At 36.2% G+C, this 26685-nt stretch overlaps 1 protein-coding gene across 1 annotated transcript in view; it reads right to left on the reverse strand.

Annotated features, from left to right (window-relative positions):
- The window catches only part of EYS (eyes shut homolog), a 940845-nt gene that overhangs the window by 690569 nt on the left and 223591 nt on the right, over positions 1 to 26685 (reverse strand). Inside the window, exon 12 of the mRNA XM_049818234.1 lies at positions 20818 to 20922. Coding sequence (XP_049674191.1) covers positions 20818 to 20922 — 105 coding nt within the window. The remainder of the gene's footprint in view (positions 1 to 20817; positions 20923 to 26685) is intronic.

The following is a 26685-nucleotide window of genomic DNA, read 5'->3' on the forward strand; positions in this document are numbered from 1 at the left end:
AGCTAAGCAAGTCGTGTTTTGTGCAACTGCAGTATTCCCTTGTGTCTATTCTGCTTCTAGTCTGATGTGACAAAAACTTGCTATTAATTTCAGAAACAATAAATTCAGTAATGTCATGTCAGACACATCAAGTTAGATGTAAGATACAAAGTAAGTCCATATGACTTAAGAAATTTGAAAAGATATAGGGTATCACAGATGTCAGAACTGATGTGCTGTATTACATTACTTTCACTTCAGATAACAGCTACCAGAGCTGATGAAGAATGCTACATCTCCCTTTGAGGATCTCCTCACCCAATTAGTCTTGAAAGAAAGTCCTTATTTATACAGTTAATGATATCGAAATAATCTGATATGTCTACGTTACTTTATAAAATCAAGTTATAGGGAAGTTGGAAGTAATGTGACCCACTTTTGTGAGGTCTTGATATGTAGAAGTAGGCCACATCCTACATGTAAGCAACCTACAACCAGCATGTCTGGGTGCAATCACCACTTCTCTGGGCAATTTATTCCAGTGTTGAATTGTTCTCACGGTGAAGACTTCTTTTCTTGAATACAGACCGAATTTGCCCTGAAGCTACTTATGCCCATTGACGTCTTCTGTCACTGGGCATCCTTGTGAAGACAGTACCCTGATGTTCCCTGTAACTACCTTTCAGGTGTTGGAAAATTGTGACTAGATCCCCCTTGAGATGTCTCTTCTCTAAGGCGAATGGACCCAATTCCTTCAACCTTTCTTCATAATTCCAGTTCTCCAACCCTCTGATCATTTTGGGACCCTCTGTGGGACGGGACACTCTCCAACCTTCCTGCATCTCTCTTCAGCTGGGAGGAACATAATTGGACTCAGTATTCCAAGTGTTGCCTAAAAAGTGCCAAGTAGAGCTGAGTAACCACCTCCCTTGATCTGCTCACTATACGCTAGACGTTGCAGCTCAAGAAGTTGTTAGCCCTTCCTGCTGCTGAGGTTCATACCACTGACTCAAGTTCAGCTTCCAGTTTCACTTCAAGCCATTACCAACCATTCTTTGAGCTCAGTAGCATAAGATATTTTCCACCAATTGTGGTCCATCCGTCCAAGCCCATTTCTAAACCAGCTTGTCAACAAGGATGTTGTGGGAGACTGTGTCAAAAGCTTTACTGAAATCGCGGTAGGTAACATCCACAGCTCTCCCCTCAACCAGTGAGCAAACTGTTTCATCATTGAAAGCAATCAGGTTTGCTAAACCCAATTTACCTTTGCTAAATCTGTGTCAGCTTTTGCTAATGAATCTGCCACATAAGAATGCAAAACCATACTGCCCAGTAGTCAGTCTGTCTACAAACAGCAGTGATGCTTCCAGCAAGGTGAAAGGCTGTGGTTCTCAGTTTGTGTGGACTACAAATATAATAAAAGTGTTGGAAGTGGCCTAAAGGATTCTTTCAAAACACCATATAATCATACAAACAGTATGACTTTTTTTTTTTTTTTTTTTTTTTTTTTAAACTCTAAATTACAGCTCTCCACTCTCACTGTAGTGGGGAAATAATTTAGCCCTATCCTGTATCTCAATTTCTCTCATACTTCTGAGACTCATATTGGGGCTCTACAGAAGTTTCTTGCCTTGTGATATTAACATTCATTTTTGAGGCAGAAAGCAAGGCTTTAACTTTCCTTTCCAAATATGGCTGAACACTACGATCACAATTTGGTAGTAATTTAATGGTAATTCCAGTTACTGTAAACTTAAAAATTTAAACAAAAAGAGCAAAGAGGATTCACTTAGTTATAAAGCAGTTATTAAAGCAATGTCATGTCATGTTTTGCATAGCATTTTAGTACCTTCCTATATCACTCCATGTCCAAGCCTGCATCTTCCTTGGGAATTCAGCACTTTTTTCTGATGCATATGTCCTTATATCTTTAATTTCATTGAAATATAATTCATTGTGTTCAAATAAAGGTATCTTACATAATAATTAAGGGTCAGCGTATTGATCTACAGTCCCTACCCGCATGCCAGGCAACCAAATCTTGAGGTAACTTTCCATATTTTCAAATAACGGTTGAATTCTGTGAATATTAATATCCTTCATGAGTGGTGGACTACTAAACAGGCTGGTAATTATACACTGTGATTAAATAATCATTGAAATTCAACTAAAAGAACAAAATTCAGTAATAGCATAAAATCCATTTTGATGAATGACCTTAACATTAAGAATACATGAAATGTCCTTTCAAAAAATGTATGTAGCACCCAGTTGTAAGGAAATGCTGGAGCACTAAGTTATTTTAGCTTTTTCATCATGGCTAGTTAACAGCTTGATTCATCAGTAAATGTGCAGGACACCATAAAGCAGAATGGAAATACATTTATTTTAAACTGGTCTTAATAAGGGTAAGCACCAAAACACACAACTAAAACCCATAAAAATTAGAATTTTGGGGGAGTTTCATGGTTTTTCTATTTTCAGGCATTTTATTTATGCAGAGAGCATGCACCTATATTATAACTCATTATAAATATGTTTGTTATGTTTATTGGCTATACTTATTAAAAGGAAGTATGCGGAATTGATATAGGTATGAGGAACAATCCCTTGAATGACAATAAAGCTTTTATAGTCAGGCTCTTCTGTCTGCCATTTAGGCAAAAAGAAACAACCTCCACTATATTTACCAGTAAAACTGAATGACAAGACAGAACCTTCCAAGGAAATGAGAGAGGGTGTTCTAGGGCAACGAGGCTACAGAAATAGAAACAGTTCTGTCTGCAAGCTGCAAACAATACAGAATTCAACTGATTTTAAACGTTATAAGGTGAGTTGATCTTTCCTGTTAATACACGGAAACTTCTGAGCTGCATCTAGTTGGTATACTCATCCACTGAGCCTGTTACATTCCCCTTAACGCAGAGAAACCCTAGTACAGCAACGTTATCTGGCTCATAGCCTTATATTTATTTATAAAAATATTTTGCCCTCAGTTGTTATTATTACTTTGATATTTTTTAAAAGGTAAAAATTTAAAAAATAATAATGAAGAAAATAGAGTGGCAGCAACTTGAGAGACGTGTAGAGCTAGTTATGTGACACAAGATATTGCATGTGTCTAGAGATGTCCTAAATAAGGAATTTTGGGTGTTATTCTTGGCAATAACTTCCCAATTAGAAAAAAAAATTAGTTTAAACATTTAAATTAAAGAGAAGATTACTGGCAGAGAGGGAGGAAAAGGACCTCAGTAAAAGGGATCCAATTAGATGTGTCAGACTGATGGAGACAAAAACTCTAACGAAGCTATCGCACCCATAGGTGGCTGCTAAAACAATGCATTTGACAAACTGCTACTGTCTGTAGTTCCAGAACTCTGTGCACCTGACTTGTTGCCAAAGATTGTCAGAATATTCTGTTTCTGCTCTTGTTTGTTACTAAGGAGGAAAGTCACTGTGTTGGTTCCCTGGCTCTAGTACCTTTTCCAGCTGAATGTGTTTCCAGCGTTAGCTTGCACCAGCTACACCACATCTACCTGCACCAGCTACACCACATCATCTACCTGCTGACGGCTGCACGCTCTTGTACGCGTTCTCTGGTCCGGCTCTCTGCTCTCCAGAGAGCTCACGTAACATCACTGCAGGCAGCTCCGCACCCCAGGCTGTACAGGGAATATTCACGCTCTCCACTTCTCCCAGACCTCTCTTCTCAATTGTTCTGTACTGTTTCTCCAGACAAGTGCTCACTTTTTGATGAGGCATGGTGAACGTTTACTTCCATCATTTTCTCAGGGGTAGCACTTAATTTCTAACTTTCAATCATTTCATCAAAACAGCCTAAATATTGCTGAAAAAGCTTGACTTCAGCTTCCAAGATGCAGACTCAGAAGATGCAATACATATTTCCCAAAACATGAAGACCATGATTTTTCATGGAAATACAATCAGAGATTGTAGGTTATGAAAGAAAGAAAATGAAGCACCATGGCAACACCACTTTTTTGTTTGTTTTAGTTTTGGCTAAAAGGCATTTTTCTTCCAAACCAATTTTTTTCTATTAAAATGTTTTTTTTCCCCCAGAAAAAGAAATACACAGAAACTGCATGCAGTTTGACAGCCGAGGCAACATTTTAGCATTCTGATATTTTTCAGTGCTTCCAAAGCTAGCAGTTCATAAAGTATGCTCTTTTTCAAAGCTATACTCACCTTGGAAAATACACGATTCGCTGTAAACAACCAACAAAGTACATATTGTTTCAGCAGAGTCAAGATTTTACCTTGGCTTTCTGGAGTCCTTCTAATAAGATCCCACTTCTGTAGCTACACCCAGTTGTTGAACACTGTTATTCTATTTTTTTCCCATGTAAATATATATTGCAATAAACCCAGCTACCTACTATACAAAAAAAATCCCAACACTTAGGAGCACTATTGTGTTACTTGGTCTTTTGTGGCCAAGCAACCTCCTTCTAATATTACTAGGGCTGGTTGTATTTTGGGGGAGCAGGAAGGAGGAGGGAAACACATATTGCAGAATAGTGATAATCTTAATTATTTTCTGGGCTATTCATTTGGAGCAATACTTTGAGAAAAGCAGACTTTTAAATAGGCTTCAAGTGCCTCAGAGTATAGAAGTGAAAAGCTGCTAAGACCTTTCTGACTTGTCATATTAATTTGAAAATCAGCTAAACCACATGGTATTTTAGATGTAAAGAATAAAAAAGTCTAAATACCAGTTTCTACATGACAGCAGGTACTTCCTCAAGAAACCTAATTAACTCACTCATAATATTCCTTCCACTGCTTTTAGGATTGTTCTTCTGGAGGCATCTCATGTGCATTTCACTGAGTAATCAAGTTTGGGTGGTAATGACTGGTCTTTTGATGATTTGAAATACATTAATTCTTCCATAGAAAATGAATAATTGGAAGACATTTAGTATAACTAATGATTTCTGTGGATTTCATTAGAATAAATAATTATTTGATTCATCACATGCACAGCTAGCAACTGTGATCATCTGATCAATACACTTTCATAAATGACAGCAACATTATAGGCATTGGCACTTTTTGCTGATATTCATTCAGATGTCCTGAAAACCAGCTGCGTCTATAAAAGGCAACAAGATAGCTAGTGCATTCAACATGTCCTGATAGCCTATCTTCTGTATTAAGTATAAATCATCCTGAAATGTAAGATTATTCTATTTTTTTCCCTCTAAATTCTAATAAAGCTTTTTATGAAATGTCAAGTCTCATTATTTCTTGAAAGTCTTGGCTATTAATTTCTCCTTTCAAAGCAATAAAGTATTTCGTATGCTAGAATGTATACAAATCTGTTGGGTTTAACTTGCTGAAAATTTTTATCTTTCTGAAAAATTTGTCAGATAATTAAAATTAGAAAATCAAGGCTAAAAAATAAACATTTAAATATTTTATTATGATTATCCTGACATCTTTGTAAGATAAACTTTATGTGATGATGTTCTTTATGAAGCAAACTTTATGTAAGATGCTTTTTGCATGCATGCATGGAAAAAGCCCATTAAATTCACTAATTTCAAATTCCAAAAAATCACAAGTCTAAAAGTGCTATTTTGATATATTCCAGAAAAGTGAAAGTTGAGTTCTGATGCTTCTATTGACTGAAAAGCTTTACCATTAGATCTCCTCTTCTAACACAGCAGAGATTTAATGAGGGATTTTGGCCTTCATGTGGCTAAAATTAGGTGTGTCATCTTAAATGTCAAAAAATTACAGTCTATGATAAGGATGTTATAATATCCAAATATGCAAATCCTGCTATCAGTCTTTCAGCTCTCAGTGATACAGGATGTTATCTGTCCAATGCTTCTCTATCTTACATATGTTGTTTAATTCCAAGCAAAAAGGGGGGGGGGGGGGGGGGGGAGAGAAAGATACTCCATAAATATACCTTTCCAACACCTGTTCTTAAAAAAAAGACTGCTAACTCAGAGATGTGAGAGAAAAGACCAAAATTTGGATAATTAACAACCAAGAATGGGATTTGTGTTACTAACCATAAATATTTACAGTGCAGATTGCATCATACAGCTGATCTAATCTTCCTAATAAATATTACATCAGTGGTGAAAAAACTAAAGGCATTTCTGGATTGTGAATCATCACTTGGTAAACGTTTAAAACGTTATGTGAAATGAGTCCTAAAAGTTTTAATTTCTTTCCATTGACAAGATAAGATTTTAAGGTGTGTTGTGAATATATAGATTGGACTCCTGAATCTTTGTCTACCCCAGGTAAAAAAGTCAAACCAGTTGCTAGCAAGTGTCTTTCTTCTCATGCTTCGTGTAGAGCTAGAAATTGCAGGACTAGCTCAAAAGAGCTGGATGACTAATTTTTTGGTGGCAGTTACAGCATGAAGGATTAAACTTCTGCCTCAGTCCTCATCAAGTCACATCTTTAATCCTTTGACTACAGTAGCTAAGAGTGTAGATATTGTATTGTAAAAGTTTTGACCAAGTGGAAAAGAGGGAGGAAGGAATAAGCAAGTCTTTTGTTTGAGATTTATTTTTTGATTGGGCTATATATGAGCCAAAGGAAATTGCTTATGAAATCTAAGCATGCCTTCTTCCACAAAGAAGAATTTCTGAAATACAAGAACTGCTTTTGCTAACAGCTGACTAATGCATGTGGCAGACTAAGATAACTGAGTATGCAATGGCAAACGATTAGGATGTTTCTGAAGAAGGAATTGAAAATCTCTTGGAATGAAATAAAGCATAACATAAGCATAAGAATGAGAAAAACTGATGTATTTTGAAGAGTTAAGCCTCCACTAATGGGGAATTCTAAAAGATATAATATACAACAAGGACAAGCATTAAAGATTTTATAAATAATACCTTCCCCAAATAATGTGCCAATTACAGCAAGGACAGTTTAGACTTCCATGTTTCACCAAGATAAATAAATCCTGGCACTACCTATGAATGTACTATCTAATTAAAGAGATCAGAAAAGAATTTTACTTTCAGGCAGACACCTTCAGTTCCTGGGTGACTTCAGTAATAAAGAATTAAACTCTCAAGATGAAATTCACAGATTGTAAATGGCCAATGAAAGCCCCTCCCCCTCGCCCCCCCCCCCCAAATCCCAAATGTCCTTTTATTCATGGTAGATAAAGGGTTTTAGATTAATTTATGCGCCTTTTTTTTTTTTTTTTTTTTGGTGTACTGTGACTGTATATCCTAGAAAGCAGCTGTTGGTAATGACCATTAGGAGAAAATAAAACAAAACCCAAAACAATAGAAGAAGCCATCACTAATGTACATGTCTATTAGCTGAATGAACATGATTATCATCACGTGCTGCTACAATATTTTTTTGTGGCAACTTCATTTGAAACGTTCATATTGACACTGTGGACATTACTGAGGGGATTGCTACTCCTAGAATTAACCTAGCTAGGAAAAGCACATATTTTTAGTAGTTTTTTGCATTTCTATCCCTAGTGAGCTGTATTCCAGGACTGTATAAAAGAACTGGCTGAGAAGGTGACTTTTAGTATAACAAGAGATGTAAAACAAAACAAAACAAAATAAAACAACAAAAAAGTTAAATTAAATTTAAGTTAGTTAAAGTAATGTTGGACTGGATTTGATACATTATGAAAACTTGTGAGAAAGGATGAGGAAGTGAGAGAGATGCTATGTTAAATCTGATCTGAATTCAGGAAGATTTGGACAAAATCTCACGTAAATTTTGAAGAAGAAAATTCAGGCATATAAAGGCTTGAGATTAAAGAAAAGCTATGAATTTCAAAGCATTCCTTAAGGCCCAATTTGCCTGAGCTAGCCCATCCTTAATTTTTTTTTTTTTTTTAATCTCAAAGACATAGTAATAAATGTAACTCATCAATTATAACTCATTTACTAGGAAAAAGCCACAATAGATTTTGAAAACCACTGAAAAACAGAGGGAGATTTGCCACTATGCTAGACTTTTTAGAAATGTGTTAAATATTGCCCATTACAGATGTCATATTCTTTCAAGTATTGTAACAACAGACACCCCCATTTGGTCTTCCATACGCAGCCACTGAACCAGTACAAGCTCCTCTCTATCCAGTCCCCAAAAGAAGGGTTGTATTGGATCAATAAAGAAAATTAAAAGAGAAAACAAATTGCTTCTGAATCTAAAGGCCAGAGAACCAATGTGACCCAGTTTCATTGTTGTCAGCTGGAATTATATGTGAATGCATAAGACCCTACATCATTTTGGCTTACTGAACAGAAAAACCTGTTAAAATCATGTTTTCATATATATTGTGTTTCATGTCTGAAAGAAAAGGAAAGTGAAATATTAAGTAACAATCCTTAATATTAAAACAAAACAGATTTTCAGCCTGTTTACATTAGTCACCTAACTGGAACTGGTTTGCTTCAGACCTGCAACTTTATACATACAACAACCACTGAAGTTAACAGGCAGGATTTTTTCCCCCCTAGACACTTAAAGAATTTAGGTAAATACAGAGATGTTTGTGGCAGAGGTGTATGCTCAGTCACCTCTTTATTATTCACAAATAATTTGCAAAATGTAAAATTACGAGGAAAAAGTACAAAAGGGAAAGACATTAAAATCTCATTTAGTTAAAACCCTTGTATCAGATTATACAGCTATTGCCTTAAATTTCACATCCTGAAAGAAGAAGATCTTTTTCAAATTAAAGAAAAGTTGAAATCTTTTGTGGAAAAATCAATTAACCTTGTAGGGATCCCAATATAATCATGTAGATAATCATAAAAGTTGAGCATAACTGGTAGCATGGGTAGAGCTGCCCTAGTCTGGGTACATAATGGTGTAGTAAACCCCAGTGAGCTGTGCAGGTGCTCTTTTCTTAAGAAACAGCTGTGCCAAATTGATCACCAATAGCCTCTATTTTATTGCTAATTACATCAGCGTTGTTTTATTGTCATTAAAGCGAACTGTGTAAATCTGGTCTAAGGCCTCTGTGGTTGCGTTTGGCCTGAGTACCTGACTTTGAGGGCTGCCTATTAAGGCTGGATGCAACAACTGATGAATAATGTGGGCAGCCTAGACTGTAACTTGGCTGCAGCAAAACCATGCTATTAATTTGTTTGAATTTTTATTTTCAATTGTGGGAGGCATAACATATGCAGATAGTGTGCAGTTTGCCTCAAATATTGTTAGTGTACTTCAACAATTTGGGCAGTAGCTTTACTATTTCAGTCCCGAGTTATTCTTTAAAAAGGACTGCCAACTGTATTGAACTTAATAAAACTGTGTGGTAGCTTTTGTGAGGTTTCATTTTATTGAACTTTTTAATGGTGCCTTATTACAGCTTATTTTCACTGTTGTATAGGGACTGCAATTCTGCCCTTATCATCCTGCTGCACATAACTTCCCTCATATTATTTCTTTGATCATTCACATTTAGTTATAATACATACACATTTTCCACTTGTCCTTTTCAGATCCAGTCAGTGGATTAAAGCAAAAAACTGTGCTTTATTAAAGTAGATGAACCCTTTTTGGAACCTTAAACGTATAATGAGAATAACAGAGAAGAAATCTGTGTGAATCAAAAAAAACCATCCCCAAAATTCAGTTGTAATGATGGAAGAAAGGCATCAGAATAAGGCTAAGGAGACCTCTGTCCACTTTTACTGCAGTGTCTCTAGTCCTAGAGAAAATGACTTCAGCTGGGATTCATCTCATCTCATTTACCTTCAGCTGTCTAAAACTTAGTTTTCTAAATCTAAGCTCTCTTAGTTTAAGCTCTGGTACAAGGGACTGGTACCTCTAGCAAAATACCCATCCCACCTGTATCCTTCTACAACTACAAAATAGGGAAAGCCATACTTAATACATCCAATGATTTCCTGTTTTGTTCACAATAACGATGATTGCACTTAAAAACAAACCAATCAAACAAAACCTATTGAACTTTCTGTCTCAGATTAATGCTTATGCTACTGTAAAATGAAAACACATACATAAAGCACATTGTATAATTGTTCCTAATATAAATCAGGCATCGCAGACACTATTATAATACAAATAAAGAAAAACCTTCTATCATGTATTTCACCTGACTTTTTTATATGGATAAAATAGAAATATCTATGCATTGAAATAACATACAATGAAAGTGATGACTAGCATGAGAGTAATGCAGAAATGGTTTTTGAAACTCTGAGAAGAGAGGTTGTCATGGAAACAGCCAGGTTAGAAATCTTTTTGTTGCTACAATTTTATTTAGCTGCTGCTTAGTCATTATGTTATTTTAATAAATTAATCTTCCTCAAGTCATTCGTGATTTTATTTTTCTCAAAACAAGATGCTACGTTAAGAACTTTTCAGACGCAAGGCAATGAATAATGGCATATTCATCTATACTGAAACATACAAAACTGAAAACTTCCGTCTCACTCCTACACTCATCTAGCTGAAAGATTAAAACAGAAAGGTGAATAAGAGTTAGTCACTCTCTCCATAAAAGGCTATCATGGCATTCTAGACAATGTTACCTAGAGCGAACTAAATGAAGAAGAAAACATGTATAAACAGTCCCCCCAAACTTGAAAGGCTTCAATTATTTATTCTATATGAATGTAACATGTGAACTGAAAAGATCAGCTAACAGAGCTCATCTATAAAAGTAAAAAAAAAAAAAAAAAGCTTTAAAATGAAAACAAGTAAACAAAATAAGTACCATGTTAATCAGAAAAGGAACACAAATACTCAGGTGACAAAGAAAAAAAAAAGTTTGCTAACTAGCCTGCCTGCAAGAAACAGAAGTTTAATTAGTCTGTATGAGCACAGCTGCAACAAATAAGAGTTTCTAAATATTAATTATCATCAAACAAAAGAAGTGTTAAATACCACGGGAGAAGAATGGAAAGGGCAACAAGTGACACAACTTCAGAAAACAACCTGAAGCAATGAATATAAAACAAACTTAAAAGCAAAAAAAAATTAATAGCATCTCAATGAGGAATATAAATTGTCAAAATGACAAAAAACATGAGGGACAAATAAAAAAAAAATCTGAAGACTGAGCCACATAAAAGGAGGAGAATGTACAATGAAGCTACAAGGCAGTAAAATATACAGGCAATGAATCCAAGGGTTTTGAAAGTGTGCATGTTATTTTTTGGAACAAGAGCAGATCTAACACTCTCTACCGACATTTTTTCCTGCTAAAAATTCACTGAGAGCTAAAATGCTTTGTGGACACATTAATCTTAACAAATCTTGGAGTACAATATAGGTTCAAATACTGTCCTTTAGGGCTTCCTCGTCAGTTGTGTGCCCTTCACTTTTCTTGACAGACGATGTGAAGAATTACAGTCACTCTGTATTGAGCCATGTTAGCTCCAATATCACATATTACATCAAATATCATATACTAGCCGCATATATATCATCACTGAAATTCCCTCTGCCATTCCTTCTCTTGATGAAGATGGCATTATGTCACACTTTTATTACACTGAATTCAGAATACAGATTAATCAATACTGATCAGTCCTTATGTTTCTGATGAAAAAGATCACATGGGGACAGTGAGTGATGGAAAGAGACATTCTGCTGGTGCCTATCCTGTTTTCCTCAGTACTTTCATTTCTGGCTGGAGGTTTTCTCTGCTTCAGTGAAAGAAGCAGGAATTTCTTCCTATAGAGTTGACGGAAAGCATCTTTCCAGAAGGTATTATTTAACAATGCAAGACTTCTTGCTGTGTTGGAACACAGATTTCAGACTCCTTGGAATTCCTTGCTTTTCCAGTGCCATCTTCCAGGCATATTTGCCATAGGCACAGCACTTGCCTCTGGCAAAGTACTGTGTGGCAGGTTTATCTAGGGCCTTTCCACCCTGCTTATAGGGCTTATTGTTATGGTGCTTTCACCATATTTCAAGAATCTGAAACGGAATTCCTCATGTTAGTTGTATCACTTGCTAACCTGGATTTAAATATTTTAGCACTTTCTTGCTACAACCTTTGTCCTTAGGTGCAAGACATACTTGAGGAGGTTAAAATACTGAAGGTTCTTATTTTAATTCTCTTTTTATTAAATCTGCTGATCCCCAAGACTGGTGCTTGTGGGTGTGTGGTGGGTTCACCTCGGATGGCTGCCAGACCCCCACCCAGCTGCTTTCTCACTCTCTCCTCGACAGGACAGAGAGAGAAAAGAAGACAAAAAATCTTGTGGGTTGAGATAAAGACGTGGAGATGACTTACTGGTGAGCATCATGGGCAAAACAGACTCAACTTGGAGAAAATGAATTTAATTTATTGCCAGTTAAAAATAGAGTAGGATGGTGAGAAACAGAGACAAAAGCTAAAACATCTTTCACCTACAGCTCCCCGCCCCTTTTCCCAGTCTCAACTTCACGCTTTTATTCCTGACTCCTCTACCTCCTCCCACCAAACGGTGCAGGGGAATGGGGAACCGGGGTTGCAGATAGTCCATAACAGCTCCTCTCTGCTGCTCCTTCCCTCTCCCACTTTCTTCCCTGTGCCAGTGTGGGTCTTTTCCACAGGCTGCAGGCCTTCAGGATAAACCTGCTCCGGCACAGGTCCTCTCCAGGGCTGCAGTCCTTCAGGAAAAGGCTGCTCCTGCACGGGCTTCCTTGCCACAGGCCCCAGGTCCTGCCAGGAGCCTGCTCCAGCGCGGGCTTCCCATGGGGTCATAATCTCCTTTGGGCATCCCCCTGCTCCGGCGTGGGGTCCTCTCTCCCCGGGCTGCAGGTGGAGATCGGCTCCCCCGAGGACCTCCCTGGGCTGCAGGGGGACAGCCTGCCTCACCGTGGTCTTCATCCCCACGGGCTGCAGGGGAATCTCTGCTCCGGCGCCTGGAGCACCTCCTGCCCTCCTGCTGCACCGACCTGGGGGGCTGCAGGGCTGGGGCTCACATATTTTTTCTGCACTGCTCTCTCTCACGCACTTCCAAATAGCATTTTGCCCTTTCTTAAATAGGTTTTCCCCGAGGCACCACCACCTTGGCCCGGCGGTGGGCGGGTTGGAGCCGGCTGGAACCGGCTGTGTCCGGCGCGGACCCTCCTCACAGAGGCCGTCTCTGCGGCCCCTCACCGCCACCAGCTTGCTATGGACACCCAATACACTTTGCCAAACCAAATCCTCTAAACCACTCCATCCTAGATACCTAACACACGATTAGTGAATTTGGTGTGCCTCAATTTTTTGTTTTAGCTTTTTCAGTGTGTGTCTAATGAGAAGTTCCAAAGTCATGACCCTTCCTCCATGAAGGCTGGAAATTTGCCTGTGCACAAGAAACTCGTGCCTGGAGATGCCGGTCACACGGTGCCAATGTCGTCCAGTCTGTTCACAATGTTCCATACATAAAATGAGAGGCAGAGATCACTTTTCCAGAAACTACTCTCTTAGAAAGGTTTAGGTAGAGAAACAGATGCCTTTTAGAAAGGTATACATATATAGACAAATGTATATAGATAGACAGATGGTGTTCACATGGTTTATTCTACGTCCCTGAAAAGAAAGTCCTGTAAAACGATGCAGTCCTAACATTATAAAAAAAATTCCCTTGAAGAAATTCATTGTTGATAATCATACACCGTAATCAACCAATACTGTTCATCAGCTAAATGGAAATACTATTATCTAAAATGCTGAAGTTCAAATATAATACTTGTAAAATCTCTTGTATAAGATCATCAGAATATACCAAAAGCCATACTAGCAGTAACCAGTCACTCGAGCTGTATTATTATAAAATTACTTCCCTCTTAAACACTTTCAAAAGATGGTTATGGTGTTCACCTGAAAGCCATGCATTTCTTCTACACAGAGAGAAAAGAAACTATGTAAAGATGTCATACCATATCTAAAGACATCGTCTGATTCCATTTTATCCACTTTATGTTACTCTTTGTCCTATTTCTTATCTTCAGATGAAAAAAAATTGTACTCTATCACAAAAGCAGAGTCCCACAAGAGTCCATTACATAAAGTAACCTATACTTTTGATGGATGAGGCTCTTATGTTGTGATACAAAATTAGACTATTGTACAGGGAAATAAAAAAGAAACCCACAAAAAAAATTTAAATCTGGTTACAGCCAAACCCAAACGATTAAAAGGCAGGAGTTTTCTCTAGTTATGTATTTTTAAAAGTTAAGACTCTAGTTATGTCAGGTTTCCAGCAATGCTGAGATATATTTATGTGAATTAATGATCTGTATGATCAAATGACCTCATTTCATCCTCTTTAGTGACAATATCTTATCAACAGCAGGATAGAATACTGGAATAATTTCTAAGAAATATCTCAGCTTTACCATAGAGAATTTTAATGAATTGTTTTTAAAGCTGCTGAAAGAAGATTTGTCATATGAAAATAGTTGGGTTTGTGTTAAAATTGACAACATGCTAAGACAATGAACTAATTGACAGTAACTAATAAAGCATAAGGTGTATTTCCATAAAATTAGCACATACAAGTTATATATGTATATATATTATAGATTTGCTAAATACATATAGTTCTTCTGATTTCTTAACAAGGAAGAGCAATCATGCTTCTCAAGGATGGAGGAACTGTATTTGTGAGTTTGAAAACTAAAACAGGTCACTTTTTGGTAATTTTAAGTGACTGTGTAGGATACAGAAGCATTTGGCGTAGATCTGGGTAGCTGTTTAGAGAGAAGGCATGCCTGAACTGGCAGCAAGGATCCAGGTGAAGGCTAGAATTCCAATTTGGATGAGTAGAAGCCAGTGATCAGAAACCTCAGCATCGTTCTGCAGTTCATATTAGCAGAACCAATTCTTTGACTAGAGATATTAAATATACTGTGTAAAAATTCACTCTGGAGCAATGTAGAACTTACAGCAGATTTCCTAAATCAAAGTTCATTGCTTTAGCCCTCAGGCCATCCTTCCTTTTAGCTTTTATAGGTTAAGAATTTCCTTACTGGTGTTCTCTTAGTTTTTTAAGTGTGGGTTTTCTGGAATTAAAAAAGAGTTTGCTGCATGTTTAACCCTACCAAGTCAGTTGCATTTTTGACACTGGATACGTGGATGAAAAAGGAATCCAGCATACTCTTCCCAAATCTAAAGTTTTCCAGAAGTAAGAGTTCTTTTCAAGTTTTTATTTGCTTCTCTATTACTCAGTATTGAATTCTTACCCACTATATTTAAATATTTCAGCAGTCTGTGGTCATTGTATATTTATTCCAGCTACATCCTGCTTTAAAGATATGTAAATATTCATTACAAATTATTGAATGTCTTTGGCTAGGAATGTCTATGCCATGATATTTAAAAAAAATTTTGGTTTATTACAGCCCTAAATGTACTCTAAAGATAGAGAAATACAGACATATATAGTCAAAAAAGCATCCAAATTTTTGAAGTGTCTTTTCTTCACTTTTAAAACTGTCCTTATATCCCCCCAAGTTGCTTATTCTAAGAATATATTGAACCTGTTTATAGGATGCTCAGTGGAAAACAATGAATGGATTTCACACAGTACAACACTATACATTCCTTACTAAAAAATTCAAATTACTAATACTTGTTTTTTGGCATCATAAATAGCTAAAAAGTATCACTAAGGTTGTTCATCACACTTTATTAGTTTATGTTCACATGCACAGACTTATGAGGTCACCTAATTTCAATTTATTTTTTTTAAAGGATTGGAGATAAATATGATTTTGTATTTTTGCATGAAGGTTAAAACACGATTTGACAGAAGATGTATTGTATGAACTGCTTAAGAATGAAGGTAGTACGTTGGTATTTGTGTTACTGTTGTGACTGTAGAACTTTTTAGTGCATCAATGAATCCAAGTTAGGCTAATGTTTTCAGCCATCTGAAGGATTAATACTGAGGTTCAGCTAACAATAGCAAAGTTTTCAGAGGTAATCTAGTTTCCTGGCATTTAGGTAGAGAAGACACAGCTACTCATATTTTAGAGAATGTCTTCTGCACTTATGAGAATGAAATGTGAATCACTAAAGTAAAAACTCCATAAAAATAATGAAAACTTAAAATTTCAGTAACAGGAAATTTTTGCCATAAACACGGCAGAATTGTATCTCTAAAAGTAAGAAGCTTATTTTAACAATTTTAAGTTAATCGTTACTGTAATGCCTTAATCCATCAATGTAACTTATTTACTTAAATATTTTTATTTGATAAATTTTTTTCCACAGCTATATTCAAATTTTTGTGATGTGTATCTTACTATTCTAAGGCTATTAAAAAAAATCATTATTTTGTTGTAGATAAATAAAAATTATTCTGACATTATTCACTGTTGTTTTAATGATCATATATAGCACAAACATTCCAGTAATTAGGTTTTATTTTGGAAGGTTCCTATTGAAGTTTCCTATTGATTTATGATTTATTTAGTAATGAAAGAAAGGAAGAAAATGCTTTCAATTTTGCGTGGCATCAAGATCTCTTATTTTTATGACTGATGTAATTAAGTTTTTTCACTAATATTCTATAGAGTAATTAAAAATGAGATAGCAGCATCATAAATGATTCAAAAATAGGAAAAAATATTTCACAGGCTTGGTAAAAACTTTAATGCATCTGTTTTTAAAGCAATTTTTAAAATTTTTCTGAAAATGAATCAAAAACCCCAAATCTGCGCTCTTAGGGAAAAGTGCAGGTGCTGTGCTAAACTCAAATACTTTTGTCTTTTGAAACGTAATATAAACATACTTAATACATTGAAGAACATCGGTATTGTAAGAACGTTCTCATTTTGGCTGTATCCAACTGTATGTGTTCAGTATTTTGTAAGTACTAATTACAGAAGTGTGCAATGTTAATGTGCCTTGGTTTCTATTAACACAGTGACTACTGGTGATAGAAAACACCTAACAGCTTTGGAATTTCCAGTGGAGAAAATACTGAGGTCTTCACACCTGCATTTACGACAATTTCTAAAAATAGAGGCTGTCTTGGAAAGTCCATGCAGACATAGACATGGCAGACCGGAGGTTGGTCTGTTGGAGGATTGCCCTGGTAAAGCAGAGGTCCCAGTGTTCATTCCACGTGCATTTCCCACTTCAAACTCTTCTTTAAATAAAATAAAAATGGAAGACCACAAGTCCCAAGCAAAAGCACTTTGATCACTCTATAAATCTTCTCTGACAGTGGAATTCTCTTAACTCCAACCAACAGCAATGTGTTAGTAGCTCTGCACTTCTTAAATATAGTACTTTATAAAGACACAATATCTGAAAGAGCTTACTTCAGTTACAGAAGCAGTGTAAATATTAGCATAGCTTTCTTGTCGGGTTAATGAACCTTGCTTGTTAATCAGCCTAATTAGCTTGCTTTCTTCAGATTCAACCAAATGTCTACACCACACAGCACAGTGAAGAATCCAGCCTTTCACCCGTCATGTTCACATTTTCATTGGGGCAGTTATGCATTTCCAGATTCAACTCTATGCATCATGTGTAACCATGTGAACTTTTCAGAAAATATATCTTAATAATAAAAATTCCTACTATTTCACCCACTTTGCATAAAGAAACTGTATAAGATAAAAAAAGAAGATACAAACCACTCTTTCCTTTCAAAACATACAGTTTTACTATTTATGCAGCATCTCTTCACTATTAAGCCATGCCAAGATCATTCATTAAGCTATCTTCACCCACTGCTAATACAAAACTCTTCAGGAGTCCTTCCAGATTTATTTTACTTTAGCATCAAGAGTTTCTGAAGGGAAAACTAAAAGGGAATTAATCCTTTTTTTTCTAAATTGTACGTCAAGATAATTTATGCTCTCATATCCCCAAATAAATGGCATTACTGTTATGGCATAATTTGAAGGCAAAACCTCATTAAATTTTAATGTATATAACTCCTAACTATGATTGCCTTGAAATTTTTTAGTCAAAGTTAAAAAGTAGTGCTCCTCACTTTTGACATGGCAGAGGTGCTACTGACATATTTCTTGTCCAGCAAAGGTATCTTAAGCTGTATCTAGTAAAATAGAGTTAAAATTCCTCGTAAAACAATAATTCAAATAAAAATAGAACCTCCAATGCATAGAGAGGAAAGCTCTTTATGTTCATTATTTGTAGCATATTCGATAGTATTGAAAGGCCTAATTTGGAAAGAAATCACCATGCACCTAAAAATAAGATGCAGCCAGAGACTGTTTCAGACAACAACAGGCAAAGCAGAAAAGTGGAAAGATAAGAGCCACCTACCTAATGAATAAAAATGTACTCCAAAGAAAAACAGGCAAAAACCATATTATTGGTGGTCTAGTCAGACTGACAGTTGCAGATACAAGTATTTTAATTTACAAGAGCTTGATCATTAGGGCATATCCAAATTATCTGTGCTCCTTTGTATTTTGTTATTGAATACATATGATTTATTAAATTTTTTATTATTATTTATTTATTTACTGTTATTTACTACAAGCCAGCAACTACAGATCCTCTGATAAGCAAAACCTATTTTTTTTTTCAGAAATCCAGTATGATACTGATTGTCAGTGAAAGTATGGAGGCATAAATTGTCACTTTTCACTCAAGGATTAGCTCGAGTTACCTGTCTTATCTTTTGAAGCGCTGCTTTTGTTAGAACCAAGCTAGCCTTAAAAATATCCAGTAATGTAGCGACTTTTGTTTTCAGGCAATTTACAGACATTATCTATTTAATCACTGCAATATCTTTGTGAGATGGTTACATTTGTTTATCTACACCTTCACCTAGAGAATATGAACTGGGATATTAATTAGTTTACCCAAGGGCACAAAGGGAATCTGTTTCACATTTAGATTAAAATTCTCTTCTTTTCCACTTATTGTTAGATATGCACATCACTACACAAATTTCCCCCTCTCTATTTCAGCTTGCCATTATATCAATAACGTAGCTGCAAATAGCAATACAGAAAGTCTTAACTCTTTTCAAAAAGAACTGGTCGTTTCTACAGATAACCTCTGGTTCACTGTTTGTTACTTGATCCTTTGACTGATGATGATGAAGAACCACTGCTATGCACAGCATTTTAGTAGAGTCAATAGAATGAAACTCAGTTTCCAGTGTATATGTATATATGTGTCTATTACGTAAATCTCATTGCTCCAGATGAATACCTGGATTAACCTCAGAGGCACAACACGAAGGAATGAATAGTTACAGACACTCAAACCATACATGCACACGCACACCGAGAATGATAATAAAACTTAATTGGATGAGGCCTGTCTACAGAGTGACTGACTTTTCTTTAAAGAAAGCAGCACAAATGACCTACTAAGACAACGTCACAATGATTTTATTTCCTACCACTGACACACATGCTGCTGTGTGAAAGAGATCTCCTTTCAGATCTGTGGAAGAAGGTGCAGGATGCTTCTGTCTAAAATCCACCCTATGTAAGGGTGTTAGCAAACACCAACGAGAGTTAAACATGGGATAGCAGAGCAGTGCATTCAGTGTGAGAATCTCCACCTCAGAAGACCAAAGGAGACAATGCTTGTGTTAATGTTTAGCCACGGCCCTTATTCAGTAAAACACTTTGAACACATGCCTACATTTGTCCAAATGAAGCAACAAACATGAAAGCATCGTCTTACCTTTGAAGATGTAACTCAGTATTGTCTTCAGTTCCCAACTCAGCAGGATATGACCCTTAAGGCATTTAAGGATCTCTTGATATTAAGTACGTTAAAGTCCTCTTAAAATCAGTTGCTTTGCTTGAGAGGGATGGTTGGAGACTTGTGTTTCAGTACTTCGACATTTCCAGGTTTTACTGATCACTATCAGTTGCTCTTAACACCCCAGTACTGTAAACCTTATTAGATTATGACTATAAAATTAGTTCTTCTGATCTTATTTTCCATAGTAACAATGAGATTATAAATGCACATGTCAAGAACAAATACCTGTTTAGAATTTATCAGTAATTTCTTATCCATATTTATGAATGAACTTAGTTGCTAAATCCCTACCCCAGCCTCCTTTGACCACAATGGTTATAAAAAATGGAGAGAAACTACTCATCCTGGTCAAAAGATTTCTAAGGTCAGGAATTTCTAACCCACCCTTTTCTATGTTTTCTTAGTCAACATGCAGCAACATGCAAAATCTCAAATTATGCAGTGTGTATATAATTAGCAAAGCAGAACCTTCAGCATTGTATTTTGTTCTCCCTTTATTTTGCCGGGTCTTTTTACACTGTGTGCTTAGTTCAGTTGCCACGTGGCCTGATCCATCTTAAATGTCCCTTATATCCTATACCATATCTTCTATCACCATGCAGTATCTTGGATACTTAAGGGCACTTTGGATGGCACAAAGTTCCTCGGGCAACCAGATTGAGGTCATACATACTTCAGAACAGTGTTCAGTTCTTTTAGGCGTGAGTAATGTGGCCAGCAGAACAGGATTCCAAGGGCTGGGATTTTGGATGTTTGCTCTGTTTCAACATGTTTTGCTGCCTAAACCCTACACTTTTTTGAAGGAATGTGTTGCTGTAAGGTGCTTATACAAACAGACACTAAATAATTGGAAATGTCCAGTTCTGTAGTATTTCTTTACCAGTATGTTCCAGTACTACAAGTACTTTTTAATCTAAGTATTCTATTATTTATAAAAGTTAGTCACAGACAAATTGTCATGGGCACTCACTGAGAATTTTTTTTTATTTTATTTTAGTCTAAATGACTAGCTCTGTACCTTTCAAAATGTAAGCAAAATGCTTTCACCATACAGGACTTTATAGCACCCAAGTAACAAAAGTAGAACTCACACACTGTTCCAAACTAGCAATTGTATAAAAACTATAAATACTTACCAAGGGGGCAATTGCATTTGAAGCCATTTATGTCCTCTTCACAGGTTCCTCCATTCCAACAGGGTCTGTCTAGACACTCATTCATGTGAAAAGAACATGTTTCACCTGAAAGTTTAAATTAAGAAAAAAAAAAAAAAAAGACAAACGTGCTGACGTGTTCAAATCATAGAGACATATTTGTAATGAAAAAGGACTATGGGATTGTCACAGTCTACATGCTGACCCCACTGGCCAGAGTGCACTTACTGAGTACACAGGGATACTGATAGACATCTCGTGTGTCATGAATTTTTCTGCTTTCTTGGTTACGAGACAGTCCATTTTGACAGGCAATGTTGGAAGCATGACAATCAGGAAAATAGAAAGCTTTCCTACTGAGGATATGCATAATCCTGGAGCTTTTTTCCATTATACAAAATTACTATATTCAGGCAATTTTTGTTCAGTTGTGTCAATCATTTTCTTTCATTTCACTCACTGTCTCCTTTGAAAAAGAATGGCAAAGTATCTGCATATAAAAATCAGGCCAACGCTAATTTACAGACAGTTATGCGTAAGAGTAGAGTTCAGCCTATGTTCTACAGAAAGTTGTTGGTACTATGATACTGGATATTTCTCTTTCTCCATCTAATACAAAGGAGGAGAATGACCAAGTCATTGAAGAATATTTAATGAGGCAAAATACAGATGAGAAGGAAAGAAATAAATAAGAGCGAAGGTAGGAAGTATAGTGAAATGTAGATCTGTTATCTACAATAGGGGTTGCTTTGATCTGTAACAGGAAAAGCTATTTCCAGCCACAGGAATACAGAAGCAAATCATATGTTGCATACTTAGAACAGGTCAGCAGTATACAAAGCATGCTGGGCTTTCTGTGAACCTCACAGAAGAAGATAAAACCAAAACGAATGCTGAAATTCCTCTGAATTCTTTGCACTGAGGAAAATATTTGGTCTCTTATCTGCAGCACACATACATACCCTCTCATACAATCACAGGAACCAAGACAGTCAGCTCTCAAAACCCATATTTTGTGCATCTACTAGATATAAAAGGCCTTCGCTGGAGGAGCCCATAGCAGCATCAAGGTTCTCTTCCACCCACAAACTTATGACAGCATGGCTCCTATTAGGATTTTTTTCCTGCCTGTAAATATGCTGTGCATTTTCCATGAGACTTCAAGGTATCTGGATGAAAAGGGGGAGACACATGCAGACACCAGGGAGAGTTCAGGTAACTCAGAGAACTAAAAAGCTATCTGCTAGCAGCAGCTGCTGAGTGCTGCTTAGAGTGTGCTGTGGCACCAGTGAGCAATACAGTCAGGACTGGCCAAAATATAAATCCTTTTCAAAGTTCTTTTAATTTTTCACATTTTCTTTGAAGTGTTGATAAGGTAACAGCACTATGTGCAACCTTCCTGACCTAATTCTGATATTTTGCTTTTCTTATGTTTTCTAGTTCAGATCTATTTCCACAGTTAAGTCCCTGATTATGGTAGGTCTCTTTTGAGGAAGATAAATGGAAATGCATTGGCATCTGTTCTCTCCTTCTGCATAGACAAGTGGAGAGTAGCGCAAACGGAGTTTCCTCTAGGAGTAAATCATCTGGCCACAAGCCATGGGTAAGCTACAGCATGTACTAGAAAACCTCCTTGAAACAGATTATTTCAACTCCCTTGAATTGTTATGTACTCCTAATAAATAAAAGGTTAAAATAAAGCAAATGCAGTTCTGAGGGAAATAATGGAATGAGATCATCCTCATTTACTCATGATATCCACGATTTCTGAACTTCTTACTGTATTTTTGTGGAGATGGCTCTGTTTTCCTCTTGAATCTAAGGCAGCAAAGGTATCTTACTGAACTGGGTAGTACCATAATTTTAAGACATGGCTCTAACTACAATCCCTTGTGAACTGTTCTTATCCATCTCCTTTGATTTTCTTTTCTTTTTGGGATAGGAAATTTGGTGTGGCATTCAGCAGGAAAATGAGTCAACTATATGTAGGCTTCTGACTACAGATCTATGCTTTAAAACTGAGCATTTAGGGTGAAATTTAGTTCCCTAAATGTCAGTATCTAATGCAATATAGGATATCCTGTATTAAAGCTCAAGAAAATAGTCCTTAGGGAATAGAAATGGACAATAAGCAGAAACAGTCGCAAAAGTTTTATAACAGTACCATAAATTGGTCATTCAGGCTGGAAATCCTGATGGGATGGTAGGAAATAAGAGAAAAGAACAAAGACACAGAGGGCAGGTGTCAGCTGAGGAGTATTTCCAAAAAGGAACAAAAAATAGCATGTTCTGGGCAAGGTGAACCCTTCGAGAAATTCAAGAGCAAAATGACACCTGATCAAAAGGTTAATTCTGTGGCCATGTTTTGACTGAACTATATGAAAAGATACAACACCTGGGGAGTCCTGGGATGATGATGCAATAATGAAGGCTAGAGGAATTTGGGGCATGAGATGAACGTTGGAGCTTTAGCTGTGTTGAGGAGCAGTGACAAAACCTGATTGTGTGTAGGAAAGATGAGAAAAGAGTCAAAGCCATTCTCCCATTCCAAGTCTGGCAGGAAGCATAATGATTCTGTCAAAAGAACCGCCCACGGTAGGAGAAGATCAGGTTCAAGAGCATCTGAGGAACCTGAAGGTGCAGAAGTCCATGGGACCTGGTGAGACGAATCTGCAGGCCCTGAGGGAAATGGCAGATGAAGTGGCTAAGCCACTATCCATCATATTTGAGAAGTCGTGGCAGTCTGGGGAAGTTCCCACTGACTGGAAAAGGGGAAACCTGATGCCTCTAATGCAGGGGGCTTGGAACTAGATAGTCTTTAAGGTCCCTTCCCCAAACCATTCTGTCATTCTATAATTCATTCCATAATTCTAATGTAAGGAAGGATGTAGAAAAAAAAATAAAATTATTTTGCATCTTCATTTGGAAAAAAATAAATATCTGCTATAAAGTATAGCTAAGAAGTGGCATCAGAAACTGAATTTCATTTCTGATATCATACCACTAACACCCATTATTTTAAGACTTCAATGAGTACAGTTTTTCTTAAGATATTAATCTATATTGCAACACTCCCTAGATTAAAAGATTTAGTTCCAATTTAGACAATTAATCCCAAATGTACAAACTAATGCTGTACAGTAGAGGTATACATGCTATACTTATTTAACAGAAAACTATCTAGTTTTAGGTATTTTGCTTTTATTTACCTATGGCTGTGCTAGATGTGTATGAATTCCTTTCTTCATTTAGGAGAACAAGGAAATGGGAAAAAATTCCCTGCTCTGATAACAAAGGTGCTGATTTTATGCTGGAGGCTGTTATTACAGCTAAATTACTTCAGCTGACAAAGAAGCAATTACATGCCACTCAGCCTCATCTGAATTATCAAGCACTGAGAATACCTTTCTCATAAGTGATGAAAATATTTGCGAAAACCACTGACTGATTTACAAGTTGTGCTAGCTAACAGTACTTGCAGAATGATTTAGAAAGGTGCCAAACTTTCTGAAGTATTTCAGTTGAAAATGCTGTTAACACATTAAATACAGATCAGTTTGTTTCCTGACAAGCTTGCAGTATTGTCGACGTACACAGCTAAGACTTTAGTTTCTATGCATCTCTCTTACCATTCCTTCAAGATCACTTTTGTTTTCCTTCTAATTTTGCTATCTAGCCACTGAAAAAGATACTATTCACAGATATGAAAACCTGATATTATTTTTCATCTAAAAGTTAACAGTGCAGTTTTGGTAATTCTGTACATCTCAGAAAAGGCTAGGAGAATAGCATTTTTTTGCCTATGAGTCATGTTGAAACTTGGAAAAGCCTTCACGTTTTAGTGCAATTTATGCCAATCAAATGCACATGTAGTGAAAATAAAGGTAATTGCTTTTTGTGTACTGTAGACAATAACTAGCTCCTCTGGTTACGTGCCGTAACGTGGAGTGCCATTAAACTCGAAGTTGCATCTGACAAAAGGCATGTCCCAAAACTTTTTGCAAAGAGTTGCTAGGGAAATTTAAGAATTCATGCCCTCAGAGTACAAAGGCAATATATGGACAGTATTTTTTAAATATTTTGGAGAGAATCAAAGACTCTATGAAGCTACTGTGAGACCATATTTTCTGAGTATTAGAGACATGATAAAAGCTGGACACGTACAAAGAAGCCTTTTTTTTTCAGTATGCAGCTAATCTCAACTACACATTTGAAATGGATGATGAGAACCTTCTTTGAACATCAGATAAAAAACACTAATTGGCTACAAATTACTTTCAACATCAAAGTATGTTAATATAAATATTTTCTGGGTTTACACTTTTAAGGTTAACATTAATACAAGACATCCAAACATAATTAGTAGTAAAATGTAATATTTAATTAGTTATGTAATAAATCATAGCTTAGAGTCTGAATTCCTAAACAATTTACAGGGATCGTGTCACCAAATTGTGAAGTACAAAGAGAATGTTAAAAATGATCAGGAGCCAATTCTACTTCTATTAACCCTATAGTGTGTCTTATCCTGTGTAAAATTGCAATGTTCTTAAAATATATAACAAATAATTACAGCTCCTTAGGAACGCCTGTCACTCTTGCAAATTGCATGGCCTGACGTTTAACAGCAACATTTTCTACAGGCACATCGATGCCTGTAGAAGAGCAGATTATTCTTGTATATATACAAGAGACAGATTATTCTACAGGAGCAAAAAAGTCTTGAGAAGAGCCTAAGGACCTGAGTAGGTGCACGCTAAAAAATTTGGCAAAGATATTTAGTCCTCCACCAGTGTTACTGATGGAACTTGCTCTGTTTAAAAAAATCATGCTATTTTATCAAACAGAGATGTTCTGAAGTTCTCAGGTAAATATAACTGGAGATCAAAAGCAACAAAAAATATTCCTTTTCATAAATATAATGGATGAAGCCTCGTTGAATATTCCTTCACTTCAAAAATAAAAGCAACTTTGTAAGATCACTAGATTGAAAGTTTGCACCTTTCAGTGGTTCAAACTTTGGGTGTTTTATTTCTGCTTAGATTAAAGAGCTTAATTTCTCACTTCATCTGAACTAATTGAACTGTTTTTATATTTTGCTGAATATCCACAAACCTGATTTTTGTTTTGATAACAGAATAAGTTAACTTTGTACCATTCTCAAGTATAATATTCAGACATTAGAATAAAACTGGAATTGATTTGAGAGCTTATTTTCTCAATGTAATACACATTATATATAAGTATCTGTTATTAATTGCCACAACTACTATAAAGATCCCTGTCCGAATTACAGAACATGTGCAAAAATATGCAAAGTTTCATTTACATACTGTTTATACCAACTTTTGTTTTATAGGCATAATCAAATATAAAGTTTGACAATGCAAAGGCAGACAGAATGACCACAACTAATAAAAGGATGTCCAAGAATATTTTTTTTAATTAAAACTCCTTACTTGAGGAAATATTACTTCAAGACATAAGCTGAATCTTTCTAATCCCAGATCAGATGAAAAGCAAATGATTTAAAATTCTACTTAATGTAATCTTACTGAAGTCCTGCTGAAAAAAACGAGAGGATTTTTAAAGTGCAGCTAGCATCCAAAGCAGTAACAATATATTTGAAGGTTGTCTTCACAACACTCCTGCCTTACTGTCCACCATTCTGTAAAATGTATGTAAATATAAAGCATTCAAGTCATGTACCTGAAAACAAATGGTGTAATTTTGTTGCTTTCTAAGCAACATAAGTTATCGTGTTAGATAAAGGAGGTATCAGCCTGAGTAACATTTCTGCTTACTTTGCAGAAGATGCAGTTAAGGAAAAGCAAGACGGACAGTCCAGGT

The sequence above is a fragment of the Accipiter gentilis genome, chromosome 15, assembly GCF_929443795.1.
Source record: "Accipiter gentilis chromosome 15, bAccGen1.1, whole genome shotgun sequence".
NCBI classification, from domain to species: Eukaryota; Metazoa; Chordata; class Aves; order Accipitriformes; family Accipitridae; genus Astur; species Astur gentilis.